Source organism: Ursus maritimus, unplaced genomic scaffold, assembly GCF_017311325.1.
Source record: "Ursus maritimus isolate PB19 unplaced genomic scaffold, ASM1731132v1 scaffold_6, whole genome shotgun sequence".
Lineage (NCBI taxonomy): Eukaryota > Metazoa > Chordata > Mammalia > Carnivora > Ursidae > Ursus > Ursus maritimus.
Genome location: NW_024426774.1, coordinates 7,549,173 through 7,564,784, shown reverse-complemented (window position 1 = coordinate 7,564,784; position 15,612 = coordinate 7,549,173). Strand labels below are relative to the sequence as shown.

Here is a 15,612-nt window from a genome sequence, read left to right as displayed (position 1 = left end):
GGGGGGGGGGGGTCCCGCTCAGCAGGGAGTCTGCTGCTCCCCTGCCCCTCCCCCACCACGTGCACACACTCTCTTCCTCTCTCAAATAAACAAAATCTTTTATAAATCAATCCATCGATCAAACAAACTGCTTTCAGCAAGTTTCTCCTGCCACTTAGCCCAATGCAGTTTCCACAGTGGGTTCAAAATTACAAATCACATATCTTAGAGCTGGGGTGACTATTGTACTTTTTCCTTTCCACACTGAGGGAATTTTACCTGTAAATATTTCTCCCTCCATGGACATGTTACACATTAAAAAGCTACTAATAATTACTAATTAAGTGATTCCTGAGAGAAGGATCGGGCAAACTAAAGCTAAACACACACACGTCCTACAACCCAGGAGCCCAGGGCTGCGTCTATACCCAACTGACACCAACAGAGCTCACAGCAGCTCCACTCGTGATCGCCAACAACGGTGCACAGCCCAGAGGTCCACCTACAGTACAACGGGAGGAAAACTGGTATATTCGTAACACGGGCCACAGGGGCTGCAGGTGACGGTGGTGGCGGTCCCGGGGCCACGGGGTGGGGGTGTGCATGAGTGTGTAAAATGCATTAGGCTGTCTACTTCGGACACTCAGAACGTGTGTACACCGTACACACAAGTCCACTAGAGTATCAGCACAAAATTAAAAAGTGAAAAAAATTCATTCTTTATTGTACCCAATGACTTAAACATTTAAAAATAAGAATTCTGTGATGCCGGTTGAATGTGACAGTGCACACTGGGAAGGCTGTGGTAAACACTGTATATCTGAATCATTTCCTCAAAGATTTATTACAACACGTAAATAGGAACTATATAAATGTTGAAATAACCGGATTTCTTAAAACCTGTCCCAGAGAACAAATGAACAACAAAAGAATTACAGAGTATTATATAGTTCTAAAAATCATGAAAAACACGGGGTGCCTGGGGTGGCCCAGTTAAGTGTCTGACTCTTGGTTTCAGTTCAGGTCGTGATCTCAGGGTTGTAACATCCAGCCCTGCATTTGGCTCTGCGCTCAGCAGGAGTCTGCTTCTCCTTCTCCCTCTGCCCCTCTCCCCATGCCTCCGCTCATGGGTGTGCACACGCACACATGCACACACGCTCTCTCTCTCAAATAAATAAAATTTTTTTTAAAAAATCATGATAAAGAGCAATTATAAATACCAAAATGTTATGAAAGCACTAAATTTTATAAGCGGAATATAAAATGGCATGCAATTATATAAAAGTCACGTGAACACAAACTACAAGGCAATATACAAAATCAGGAACAATGTTTGTGTTATTAGGGTAAAGAGGAAATGTTTTTCTTTCTTCTTTTCTTTATTATTTGACACATTTCTTACTTATCTGGAAATCCATTAAGACTGAAAACATGAATGAATGCACTTAAATGTTCTATTTTTCTGTTCCTTCATCTATCCCTCTGCAAAGCACTCAAACACTAGGAGCTCCACCCGTGACTACACCAGCACTCTGGCATCAGAATTCCTGCTTGCTGGCTCAGTCGGCCCACCCAGAAGAAAGCCCACCGTCCCCGGCACCGACTCCCAGCGCCCAGCATGACAACCTCTTCACCCTGGCCCAGGACGTGTGGCTGCCAGGCTCTCCTGCCCAGCCCCCTCTCCCCCTGCTCCAGGTCACTCTCATCTGGGGAAGGGTCTTCCTTCTCACCACCTCACCAGGATGCCCTTTTGTCCCGTGTGAGGTCATGAAGCACATGCTGTCCACTGGCTCCAACACCTGACCCAAAGTTCCTCTAGGCTCCTTCCTGCACCTCCAGGCTCACGGACACAGCAGAAAGGAGGAACACGTGTAGACACCACCCCCACCCCAATCCATCTCTCCTAATCTGACACACTCTGATACTACAGCCCTTAACTTTCATCTTCAAGCTTGACAGACCTGAGATTTTTCCACATATCCTCATTTACAGTGGGTTCATAGGCAGGCCCACAGGATATGTCTTCATGAAGTGTTCTCATCTGGGTATGTTCAGGAAGAACTGTAAGACATCACAACCATAAACAAAGAGAGGACAGTAATAATAGCTATTATGTAAAATGGGCCAGGCAGGGTGCTATTTGACACACATTATTTCCATTAATCCTTAAGAGAGTCGTGTGTAATTATTAGCCACAATCTACAGGTGGAGAAACCCAGGCTGAGAGAGTTGACACAGTGTGTCTCATTTGATTAGAAACAGGATTTCAGAGCATGTGCTCTGAACCCCCAAGCCATCTCGGGTGCATGGAGGCTGTGCTCCCCTGGGCCTTGCACTGCAGCAGGGGAGCAAAAATCAGCTCCTAACTACAGAGAAGGAGACCGTATCTCAAACTGTCTGGTCTCAGGGCACCACCGGCTCCCCAGCTTACACAGACGTACAAAGAAACATTCTGTGCAATATGTACATGCAGTTTCAGAGCAGTCGTGAAAACAATTCAAAGAAAACACTATAACTAGTGAGCGCAAAAGATCTGGGGGCACAAAAGAAAGACCAATCAATATTGGTTAAGAGGGTCGGGCAGACGTGGTTGTCTGGGTAGTGCTGAATTGTTACTTTAAATTCTTCATGCCATATCTGAGTTTGTAAAATGTTTTAACAGCTTATAATGAAGATCGAACTCATATATTTCGAATTACCATTATTAAATCTTTTAAAGTTGGATTTACTAGTGCTGGGCCAAGGGCACAGATGACTCTCTATAAACAGTTAGGAGTAAGAGTCATAAAACTCATTAGGAAGCCTGTAAAGAAGTTAACGCTCCCTCATCTTCCTGGAGAATCGGGGCTTCGAGAAAGGTGTCCCTTGCCACAGACCCTGGCTCTTCTGTGGCCTGCAACCAGATCTGAGCCTGTCACTCCAGGCCACTGAACTGCTCTTCATCTCATCTCTCCTACTGAACTGAAGGTAAACGAACTCTCACAAATAAAAAGAAAGAAATTTTAAAAAATGGGTAAAATACGAAATAAAAAATTAAAAACTCCCTTCTTAGGGAAAGTAAAGGATCCAGCGGCTTGACCATGGGCATGTCTTCCTGCCAGGAGCCCGTGAGCCACCAGAATAAAAGATTCGCTCTCCCGCCCTCAGCAGACCCCATGCCACACTGTCCACCACAAAAAGTGAACAGGCCCCTCCTGGCACCTGCTTAGGAAGAACACAGACCACAGCAGGTGGCTAGACCTGGAGAGAGTGTTCTCTCTTACCTTAGCACTCTCTCCTCCTGGCTCAAGTCAGTACCCGGAAAGCTCCGTTTTAGCAGTCTGCTTTACTTCACAGGGACACTCGGGATGCACTGTGACCCGGGACCAGGGGACCTGTGTCCTGTTTTGATTCTGCCATTTGCCGGCCAGTTTACCCGGCGCCAGTCACTCACTCTTTCTGGGTTCTTGCTTCAGCATAAGTATACTTAGGAAAATGTATTCCCAGGATTTCTTTATTCTGATTGAAACATATTGTGATCCTTTAGCTAAGACTTGAAATGATCTGTAAAAGTCACTATCAAACATGCTACACGTTTCCCAATGCTTATTATGCCCACATGGCTACCATTTACCCGTCTGTACTAATACTCTTTCCTGAAGCAAATAAGCCCCAGTATATGAACATCCTTTGTCCATGAAGCCAAACTATGCTTGGCAGCCAGAAGAAAGGAGGAAAACAAAAAGACCTGGATTCCACACCCTCTTGGTGCCTAGCGAGGGCATTTCTTGGAAAAGCAGTGTCTTCGCCCATGCGGGCTCCTGTAACAAACACCACAGATGGGGTGGCTTACAGACAAGAGGAATTTCGCTCTCACAGTCTAAGATCAGGGTGCCACAGCGTGGTCAGTCTGGTGAGAGCTGTCCTCCTGGATCAGACGACCACCCTCTCCCTGTGTCCTCAGGCGGCAGAAGGGGTAAGGACGCTGTGGGTCAATCCCATTCATGGCGGCTCCACTGTCATGGCCTAAGCACCTTCCAAAGGCCCTACCCCCTCCTATCATCACCTGGGGGGTTAGGTTCCAACCTATGAATCCGGGGGAAACAAACATTCAGACCTTAACAAGTGGACAGGATGGAGGTCCTTCGCAGCATGTGCTCCAGGGTTGGGGAAAAAGCTGGAGCCTAAACAGGTCACTGGAACGCCCCCAGATATCTCTTTATCATCACATTTTTAGATACAAACCCCACAACTAAAAAGGCATAAAGTAGAATTCTGTATTTTAAAAAGAAATTCTGAGGTGTGGCTGAGCGTCTCGATGTCTAACAAAGGCCCAGGCGAGCCTCAGGGTAGCCAAGGACAGAGCTTGCAGGCAGACGGGCTGATGAACAAAGCTATCCATAATCAAAATACAAATACAGAAAAATGGGGTTTACAAATTTAAAAAGTTAAAAAAGAAAAGATCGAACCAGGGTAATAAGCTGCTGTGTGTCTCTCCCTTCGGGGATCTGCCTTTTCACTAACCGTGCTGGGAGAGGACAAGTCTGCATCCCCTGTCACCCTGGCACTCATCCCCCAGCCACAGAAGAAACAGGAAGTTAGCAACAGGCAAAGAAATCTTTGGGAAAAGCACAGTGCAAAGCAAATAAACCCTTTCAACCTGGAATCCCTTGTTTTGAGTCTCTGCCTGAAGTACCCCCACTGGATAGCCAGTGAGCACACAGCCTCTGCAGAAAGAACCCCACCTTCCCCACCTACCCCATGAAGGAGAACACAGAAAGATGGAAGGACTGCACACACTCATCCTGTTCCTAACACAAGCCCTGTGCAAACAAAGGGCAGAAAGCAGTTCATCCGGCGGAAAAAAAAAAAAAAAGGCCAGAGACTGTGACAGCTCCAAAAATTTTCAGAAAATAGCACAGCTGAATTAATTTGGACTGGTTCAGGGACTGGCACTTTCTAGGGAATTAATGACTGCCCAGGAGCTGACAGCCTGAGGCGACGCCAGGGGCCATTAACCCTCACCAGCCAGCCAGCCAGCCAGGCAGCCAGTGGGAGGTGTGGGAGCAGGGCCACAAGGCCAGGGCCCCCCCGGCCTGGGCAGGGCTGCCTGATCTGGGGACCACTCCCACCACTAGCACCACCTGTGTGGGTGTCTGTGGGGAAGCGTATAGGATGCCTTTAGGACACAAACCCCAACCACCCCTTGCTGCAGGTGCAAGCAGGAGGGGGAGGGGAAGGAGAGCAGCTGTGTTTCCACCGTATTCCAGCTCGCTCACCTGCGAAAAACCTCACAACTGCTTAGAACCAACCCCCTACCTGCTTAGAAATGGGGTCAACAATACCTGGGCACTGAGGTCACAGGTGTGGGAATCGCCCCCACCCGGCCCTGGGCAGCTCCCCCACGTCCCCATCCTGCAGGTGTGTGCCTCTCCGACCCACCTTCCTGGCCTGTCCCGGCACCGGGCTGAGCCCGTGGGGAGCGCACAGCCCATCAGGTGCTGCGGCACGGCTACCAGCACCCTACACAGACCTGCCGCTCAATGTGGAGGCGCAGAGCCGGGGATCCCCGTCGTCACAGTCGCTCAAAGACCCCGAGCGCGGGGGGGCCTCCCTGTCAGCAGTCGAGCAGGGAGGGGCTACAGGAGATGGGGTGTGAGGGGCCAGTCTCGGCACTTACAGGCGCACTCCACACGGCGCTCTAATGGGAACATCGGTGGGAAACCAAGGAACAAGCGCACGGCTTCTGGGGGGCAGCAGGAAGGGAGCGCGGGGCGTCTGGGCGCCGCCTGGCTGGCAGGAGCCTCTGGAGACGCACGTCCTGCGCGGATGAAAACGTCCCAAGGGACAGAAACACACGTTGCATCGCGAAGGCACATGCGCTGGACGTGTGCGCAGAGCACGCACGTGACCAGTGAAGGGCCACGCCGGCTGGGTGAGGGCTGTGTCCAGGAGCGTGTGCAGGGGCGCGAGCTCATCTGGCCCCCCTTCCTCTCACTGCTCCCCGCCCCTCCGCAGCCACCTCCCCAGGAAGGAGCCCACCAGGCCACCACCCCCGAGGCCGGCCAGCCTGCACGCACGCGCCGCCTGCCGGTGCAGCGCCCACCTCGCTGGGCGCTCAGCTGGAACACTAACCCACCTGCTCATGCGGACAGATCTAACACACCACGCCGCGGAGGGACTGCGGAGTCCCACTAACACACGAGACAGGCATTTGCTGAATGAGTGAGTGCGCGCATGCTCACATTCCCAACAATGTCACACACCTTTCCCAGGAAGGGAGGGAAGCGCCCTCCTGGCCAGTGCACCTTTGACACCTGTCGTGTGCAGTCACACGCAAAAGGCCACTGCAGGCGAAGTGTGGAAATAGGCTCTCAGACTCACCCCCCACCCTTTGATTCAGCCACGGCTGCAGCATTCCCTGGCGGTGTGACAAGAAAGTTCTGAAAGGAAGGAGACAGCAGGTGACACCGGGTTCTGTGCGCACAGCACTCAAGTAGCCATTATACACTGGATATTCCGAAAAGGTTCCCAAACAGCTACATCCTTGATGCCACAAAATATAAGTTAAATATGTACCTTCTCTGTGCCCTACCGCTAGAAAGTTAGGTTTCTAAGACTGATTCTTAAGGACAAAAGTCATTCATTTCACTAGGTCCAAGGACTGACTGATGGCTGTATTCTGGAACCCAGGGCTGTCTGTGTCACAGAACTACATTGATGAAACAGGACATACAGAGCGGTAAACTACAACGTGTGGCAGGACGCTGACCTCACAACCCCATAGAACACAACTCTGCACAGTGCTCCCCAAGAGGCAGTCCTGGAGCCTGCAGAGATGCGAGAGCTCAGGCCCAGCCCAGCTGTTACCTTGCTCCAACGGGATTTAAAGAGGATTAAAGCACGTCAGGCCATTTGGGGTTGCTCCTCTCTTGGGGTCACAACCAAGAGGCTGATGAAACCAGGTGTGACGTCACTATGCATGTGGATGCTGTCGTGGCCTCATCTGGCCTTTAATTCACTGAGCATCCCTCATGACATAATAATAATTTCTTCCGTAATCTCAGAAAGTTAAAAACGGATACCTCCCCCGAAAAGGTCCACGGGACAGCCTCAGGACTGAGCGGAACTGAAAAGCAGGTGGATGAGGTGAGACGCTTCGACGCCTGGAGACAGGGCCCAGTGGGATTCTCTGACACCTGCCCTGGGACGAATCCCACAGTCAGCCACCAGACAGAAGCCCCAAGTCGGACTTCAGACTCCCACCCAACTCCTCTCCCGGCGGGGGCCGCACCTCCACCAGCAGCATCTCCGCACTGCCGCCCCGTGAGGCGGCCCATGAGACGCCCCCCCTCACTCCAGCAGCAGCCCCCAGACAACACAGATTCCTCTTCCCTGCAAGACGGCCACTGGAAACCATGTTCATAAATAAATCATGCTTACCTGACATTCTTCCAGAAGGAAAATGACACACACATGTTCAGAAAAATGAAAATTAGGAAAACAATCTACCTCACAGATGCTCACATCATCCAAAGCTTACTGTGGCTCAAATTTTGAGGCCTTTTGACCTGTTTCCTCCTAGTCTTTACTGTGTGTAAGACTCAAGTTTGTACTCTAACCACTACTGTTCTGAGGTATAACTGACATAACATTCTATTAGCTCCACGTATACCCCTAACGACTCAGCGTTTGTATCTATTGAAAAATGATCTGCTTTTTCAACACTGTTGTGATCACACAATATATACAATTTTAACATTTCACTGAATCATCTAACGATTCTTAAATTATGACACTAATGAGTTTATAGCTTAATGAGCACAGTCAGTGACGACCACTCCACCAAGAGGAACCAGGTTCAACCAGGTCGAATCCTGTGAATCTGCCACCATAGACAGCAGCTCCATCCAACCTGATACTGGCACATTTTGATTGCTACTAATTGTTTCACAATTATTCATATCATTACAATAATATTCCTTGTATATAAAGGTTTTCCTATGTCTTGGGTATAGGAAATAAAGGTTAACTAATATAAACATTTATTTATAAAGCTCTACATATAGGTCACCAAATCAGTTGCCAAAATGTCTACATCAATTTAAAATGTCTTGTCGGTAACACGAGAGTGGCAATTTCACTATACCACACCCAGCACCAAATATTCTTTCACAGCTATTTTAAAGCCACTCCCCCTGTGGGACAGTGGTGACCAGGTAGAGGCCCTGCTGCAGGGGACATGGCCTTTTGCCCATTTCCCCAGGATCCAGGACACGACACATCGTCACAACACCCTCAGCACCTGTGAGGTACAGCGAGCAGATGGCTTCATAGCTTTCTTGGTGATGAGGAAATGAAGTCCAGCAAGGTTAATCCATTTGGTCAAGGTCATATGTTTGTGTCAAGCCATAAACTGCACGCTGGTCTGTGAGTAGCCCACGTTCTCTCTAGGACAGCGGCCAGAACAGCCCCTCCTGAAGCGCGTGTCAGTGAAAGCCTGGAACTCGAAAGGATTATGGCCTCATCCAGGCTCAGTCAGAAAGAACGCCGTGAGCACTTAGAGCGGTCATCCACCAGCCTGGGTAGAAGCAGTGGTGCCGACCGCGTCCCCTGGACTGCTTCTCAGTCACTTACACAGCAAACCCCACATAACCACAAACCGAAACTACGATAGTGATGCTACATGGACTAAGTTTAAATTATTGAACTCAATTATTACATACGGTTGCATATTTAAATCCCAATGAAAGTTTTATTTTGTTTGTGTGGCATTAACTTTCTCAAATGTTGCTTGAAAAATCAAGAGCAAAATGGTTATAAAACTAAGAATAGGCTTAGTAATTAACATGTATACATTTGTCAAAAATAGTTACCTGATTATCATATTTAAGAGACTGCGTCCCAACCAAAAACCGAATGGCATCTGTTTCTGCAGTCTGAGGTGTTAGAGCACGTGCCTGCAGGAGGGAAGGAAAATGCACACACATTTAAGAAGTTAGATTTAACAGAGATTAAAAGGCAGTTACTTCCTCTACTGCTGCAGGAGGATCAATTAGCACAGAGCGCTGGGTAGGCAACTCACAAACATGTATGCAAAGCCTTCACCTTTCGTACACTTAGTGACACAACAATTCCACGCAAATGTGTATACGGAAACAATTATAAATGGGCAAAAAATAAGCAATAAAGATGTAAATGGTATTTTTAATAAAACCATAATTTTCAACAGAAATAGATTGGTGGAACAAATCATCCTTCAACAGTATGGCAGAAACGGCTCCTAGCAATAGCAGAGCAGGGGGTTTAAACCAAGTCTCTGGCAGAGGGCAACGGCAAAAACTAAACAAAGTACTCTGAATTTGTTTCAAGACCTCCTTTAAGTAGCTACCACAGCGATGAGTGAATGCCAAGATCTTGGAAAGACGGAAGCTTAAAGAGGCAAGCCTGACCTCTGGCCCCCTTTCGGCTAGAGGCATCCGTCAGTCTGGAAAGTGTGGCTAGTGGCTGATACTGAGGAACGCTTCTGACAGGCTCATGGACTGAGGGTACAAACACAGAGTGCAGGGCCCACCACGGAGAAGGGGCCAGCGAAGCACTAACTCTCTGGGTTGGGATCCCGGAGGGAACAGGCCAGGAGTGAAGGTGAACTAGGAGGTCAACCTGCACAGACTAACGCTCCAGGTCAACTTAGTCCGTGACTGGATTTTAAGTGATCTGAGCAGGCTGATGCTCCTGGGCTGGCCAGCCACCCACCAGGAATAGCAGTAAATCCTCTGGAGGAAGACAAAGACCTCCAAAGTTCATACAATTTTTCTCACAATGTCAAACGCTCAATCGAAAATAACTAGTCATACAACAAGTCACAATCATAGATCAAAAGCCAAACAACAGAAAGGGGCCTGCCGAGCATTCAGATGAGCAGGTTCTCCGGGAAACAAGCTGTAACACGTCAAGCTTTGTGCACAGATTTGCTGGGAACACTCTTGGGAATGATGCCACAGAGGAAGCAGGAGTGAAGGCGTGAAGGAAGCAGGACTGTGCAGGAACTGCAGCGCCCACAGGGAGACCGGAGCTGGGATGGCCCCGCAAAGTGGAGCCATTATGGCCAGGCCCATCTACTGCCCAGCCCCCAACCCCACTGATCAGTCACTGAAGCAGGCTGTCCCTGGAGAGGGGTGTGATGTAGGGCAACGTGGCTCTGTTCAGCTGAGGGCAAACTCTAAAGCAGGGCCCACTGAGAGCTATCAGCCCCCATAATCCCAGAACCTGCTGGATTTCCTGGAAGAGAAATCTGGGTGGTGCACCACAGCAGGAATTATACCACCTGTGCTTAATATGTTCAATAATTAAAGGACAAAATAAAGACTTTCAGGTGAAGAATCTGAGGCCTAGAGAGGAAAAGACTGTATATAACTGGTTAATATTAGTGTTGTGACTAGTTTCTCAGGCTTACAAAATCAAACCCAAATCTCTTTCAATACAACCAGTAACTGTGCCTAGATCAAGTCCCTATATCCCTATAGCTCATGCTTTGATGCTTATGGGAGGCAGAATAATGGCCCCCCAAAAATGTCCATATCTCAATCCCCAGACCATGTCCATATGTTCATTCATATGGCAAAGAGACTGTGCAGGTGTGATCAGGTTAAGAGATGGAGAAATTATCCTGAATTATCTAGTCACATGGGTCCTTAAAAGTAGAAAACCTTTCCTGGCTGTCATCAGAGAGATGTAACAGAAGAGAGAACCAGAAAACCAAAGAGGTGGCAGCATAAGAGGGACACAGGAAACCTGCAAAGGGTGCAGGCAGCTGGGAGGATGGGGGCAGCTGCTGCAGGCTTTGAAGATGGAAGGAGTCCACAGACCAAGGAATACAACAGACACCTCTAGAACCTAGAAAAGGCTAGGTAACAGATTGTCCCAAGCCTCCAGGAAGGAATGCAGCCCTACCAAAGCCTTGATTTAAGCCTTGTGAGGCCCATATTGGGCTTCAGAACTACAGAACTGTAAGGTAGGAAGCGCTGTTCTTTTAAACCATTACATTGGTGCTGACTTGTTACGGCAGTGACAGGAAATCAATACCGCCACACACAGTTCACTGTGCGGGCCACTGTCCACATGCTCTCTTCACACATGCAGCTAGAAACAGGAGAGACGTCCCACTTCCTCCTCGATTACATCTTATTCCTACACGCATTTCTCAATTTCTCGATTCATTCTTTTTAAAATGGGGTAAGGGGAGCACCTGGGTGGTTTAGTCGGTGAAGTGTCTGCCTTCGGCTCAGGTCATGATCTGAGGGTCCTAGGATCCAGCCCCAAGTCAGGCTCCCTGCTCAGCAGAAAGTCTGATTCTTCTTTTCCCTCTGCTCGTGCTCTCTCTCTCTCGCTCTCTCAAATAAAAAAAAAAATCTTTTAAAAAAATAAATAAAACAGGGTAAGAGAAACAGTACAGCAGTCGTCCTGACCATTCAGTCTGTCTCATTCTGATTTGCTTTCCATGACTGGGGTGAACAACAAGACCTTATGAGTGCCCACGACCAAAGGTTTGGAGACAACTTCATGTCATGCTCTCCAAAAATGCAACCTAGCCCCTATGTCTCCACCCCTCCTCATAAAGGGTTGCTAGCACAAAAACATCAACTACTACAATACATTTCAGGAACACCAAGAAAATCCATGTCCAGAGCAGTATTCACAATGTTAGACATCTGGAGGAAAACACCTATTCTAACCAATACGCCTACGACCTGTTCGACAAAACTAGACTGGAGTCGTAGACCTCTTTGCAAAACTGATGGATTCTTCTGCCAAAAATGCATGTATGTACAGGTAGAATTTTGCACATAATACCAGCAAATTCACAGACCCCTTAATCCTATCTAATTTGAACACCACTTGGTTAGAGAAAAATGACTGGTGAGGAAGCATCCACGCCGTTGCCGAGACAAACCCTCAGCTGCTTGGAAGGCAGAACCCAGGTCAACAGAGGGGTTGTGGGACAGGCTCCACCTTCAAACAAGACACTAAGACTCAAATGGAGGCACATGTCATCACCCCAGACAGAAAAAGCCTGAAAGTCCCCAAAAACAGGGCCCAGAAGAGAACTCATCTGAGAGGAAGTGATTACTTTCCACAAAAAGACTTGTCTACGCCCTCAGTCAGCAACTGCGAGCTGACTACACAACCCCCGCATGGTGGCCACACTGTGGAAGTACCGTGGAGGGTAAGACAGGGCCCTGCCCTCAGGAAGCAGACTGGCAGGAGACAGTGGACAAGACCCAAACAGAGCCAGTGGGAAATGACTATGTATCAGAGCCCCCGGCCCAGACCGCACAGCAGCAAATCAGCAGTTACCAAAACGCACCAGGAGCTCAACTTCAGGCAAAGACAGGACTAAATGCCATCACTGGGAACCAGAAGAACACCAGAAAGAAGTACATTGTGTTAATGGCCATGAGGCTGAACAAAAGGGCATCTCAGGGCCGCAGAGGCTGCTGAGTGCCGTCACGAACCAGCATTCACCCTGCTTCATCCTAAAGCAGTTTACGGAGCCCAGAACGGCACCCCTGGGCAGGACGAACGGTAAGCATGCAAGGAAGTAAAGTCGAAGAGATCACGTGTTTTGGAGACAAAAGCTGCCAGTTTTAGAAAAGCAGTACAAGTTTGAAACTGCAAATTCTGTCATACACAGTAAGCCACCTCTTTTTTAAAACACTGAAGAGGAGGAGCACCTGGGTGGTGCAGTCAGGTAAGCGTCCAACTCTTGGATTCAGCTCAGGGCAAGATCTCAGGGTCGTAAGACTGAGCCCAGCACTGGGCTCTGCACTCAGCTCTGCTCGAGATTCTCTCTCCTTCTCCCTCTGCCCCTCCCCCTGCTGGCATGCATACACTCTAAAACATGTTATGATTCTTCCACAAAATCTAAACTGAATCTTTAAAAATTACAGTGAGATCTCAAAAACATTGAATCTGAGATCTTTTTAGTACATTATTAGGTAAAATTATAGTAATAACTTAAGTCTGGCCATTTGATTGACAGATGGGTATCTGTAATTCTGGTCCTGTGATGAAGTGAATGATGAAATGACCTTCCTAAGCCTAGGCATAATGATGGTTTTCATGTGTTCCAATGACCTCAATATTATAAGATGAAATTTTAGGGTGTAATAGGTCATAAAACATCTTCATGAATCTTACCTTGGTTCATCTTCATAACACAATGAAAGAGTCCCAAAGTCAGGATGAATAATATTATTCCTACTTAGGAGATAAAGATGGTGAGGACCAGAGAGGTTAAGTAACTTAGTCATGGTCACAAAGCTCCTAGAGGAAGAACCACCCAGACCGCCAGCCTTGAGTCTGGTTCTCTTTCTATTACGGTGACGCGGGGACCTGGCAACACAGGTAAGATATTTATACACGGGATTGAAGGCAGAGCCCGGGTCACGTTATTATCATTCCGTGCCCTGTTCTCAAAAGAAAGGCCATGGCACTTTCCTGACATGGCTGTCTTTCCGCCCACCTCACCGTTTAGTGAGCCAACCCAGGATGAGGCAACTGGAGATGCTGAGAAGCTTGGCTCTCGGTGGGGAAGGGTCACCGGCAGCCCTGTGAAAGTTCCACTCTGCGACAGGAGGTGCAAATCCCAGACCTCCCAGTACTCGCTGAGTACTGAGCACTCCCTGGGGAAATTCAATATCTTCATGTGCTTATTAGTCCGAGCAAGTAAACACTCCCTCTGGTGAACGTTGGCCTAGCTCTTCATCAGAACTTTCCCCACCAAGAGCCGCACCCCACGCCAAGTTTTAGGTGACGCTGGAAGGCGAGCAGGTGGAGCAGGACTTGTGCTTTAAGCAGCAGAGACCAGGGTGGGTTGAACCTTCTACGGTAAGCGATCTCCCCCCCGAAACAGCCTCTGTATGGACAGCTGCCCCCAGATCGCTAGGATGACAAACCAGGAAGCCAGCGACCACCCGATGCCCTTCTTCACACAGCAGATCACCTCCTCAGCGTTCTGGCAGATCGCTTTACAAACACAAAAGAAAGCGCAAAAAGAAGGTAAAGCCCCAACTTCTTCACTCTGTGCTAGCTAGATACCTACTTCTCCTCTCCGTCTCCCACACCCAAAATCACAGGCAAAGGCCCAGAGTACGTAAGAGAAACAACCAAGCCTCTTGAGCTACTCATGGATAATTGTGGCCACACCACAATCACTGGTGCATTCACTCACACGCTCACTCCTGTAAGTGCAAAGGCTGACCTTTCAGCACTGCCAAGGGTCTGCCACCTGCCCTTTCCCCATTCTGCTTTGCACTGCCAGCTCCTCTGGAGCCCCTGGTGCAACCCAGCCCTATCTTACAGCAAAGAACTTGCCTCACATTTGAGCAGCAACACAGAAGCCATCGGCTGGCCTCCTGGAGACGTTGCCACCTGCCCATCTGTCCAGAGATGGGGTGCCACCTGCCCGTCTGTCCAGACAAGGGGTGCCACCTGCCCATCTGTCCAAACAAGGGGCGCCACCTGCCCTCCTGCCCAGACAAGGGGCGCCACCTGCCCATCTGTCCAGAGAAAGGGGAGCCCCTGCTGCCTGCCTGCAGCACACAACATTGCACAGCCCTCTCTTTTCTCTGTCCCTCTCCTCTTCTCTGGCTTTTCCCTTAACAAGGAGAATCAAGTCACATGTCCCCTTGTCCTTTGAATATATCTTACCTTGACTCACTTGCTTCTTAAGCTGCTGCTAGACCTCCATTCTTCCATTTACTGCCAAGCTTAATGGTGGCATAGAAAAGGAAAACCTTCCTCGACCCTGACCAATTCCTCCCCTTCTGCTGACCTGGCCTCACTGCAGCCACCCCACAGCACTGCCCTCCCTGTGGCCCCTGGCATCACAGCCATCAGACACCCCTGACATGGGACCCCTCTGTCCCTTGGCCCTCGAGGACCCAGTCCATCACCACCCATCCCCCCTGCTCATGCTGTGGCTTTGTGCCCACGGTTCCATCCTGACTTTCCCCAGGCCACACTTCCTTCCTAGCAAGCCCCCTTTCCCACAAGCGTCATCACTGTAACCAGACCGGTGATCGTGCACCCACTAACCAGATCCGTGGCTTACAGTCCCTGACCACCCCCCCCCACTCCTTCCTACCAGGCCTACCGCATGGGAACCCCTAACCCACATCCCGCACTCAGTAGCTCCTCTCCAGCCACACTGCCACCCCTCCCCACCCCTTGCTTGAATGACATTTTCACAACCTCGTACACAGCCTTCCTGACGTGAGCCTTTTTATTCCAGTTCACTTCCACCTTCCCACCTCATCAAGTCAAATTGGGACCTCAGGTTTTTCAGCAATAGTCTAAAGTCTTCATTTCGCTCTTCCAAACCCTAGAGAATTACACAAGAGCAAGAAGGAGAATAAAGAGCACAAACAGAGACTGTCTTCAGTGAAACTTGGAGACATCTATAATCCAAACGCACACCATAGGAAGAAAGACTCGAAGGCAGAGGTCAGAGCCGAGAGGGGGACTGAAGACAGCCCTGGCAGCAGCAACCCCCCGCCCCGCGAAGACACGGCAGGCACCGCAGGGATGGGACAGCAGGACAGGCGCACGGCTGGTGGCCGGGCCTCTTGCACACGCTCTGGCAAGAGTCAG

The 15,612-nt window shown here is 49.3% G+C and overlaps 1 protein-coding gene across 2 annotated transcripts in view; it reads right to left on the bottom strand.

The window, feature by feature from the left end:
* The window catches only part of EIPR1 (EARP complex and GARP complex interacting protein 1), a 120,280-nt gene that overhangs the window by 99,093 nt on the left and 5,575 nt on the right, over positions 1–15,612 (bottom strand). Inside the window, exon 2 of one of the 2 annotated variants that reach the window (XM_008686351.2) lies at positions 8,835–8,918. The exons of the other annotated variant lie outside the window; for it this stretch is intronic. Coding sequence (XP_008684573.2) covers positions 8,835–8,918 — 84 coding nt within the window. The remainder of the gene's footprint in view (positions 1–8,834; positions 8,919–15,612) is intronic. 2 annotated transcript variants of the gene reach the window in all.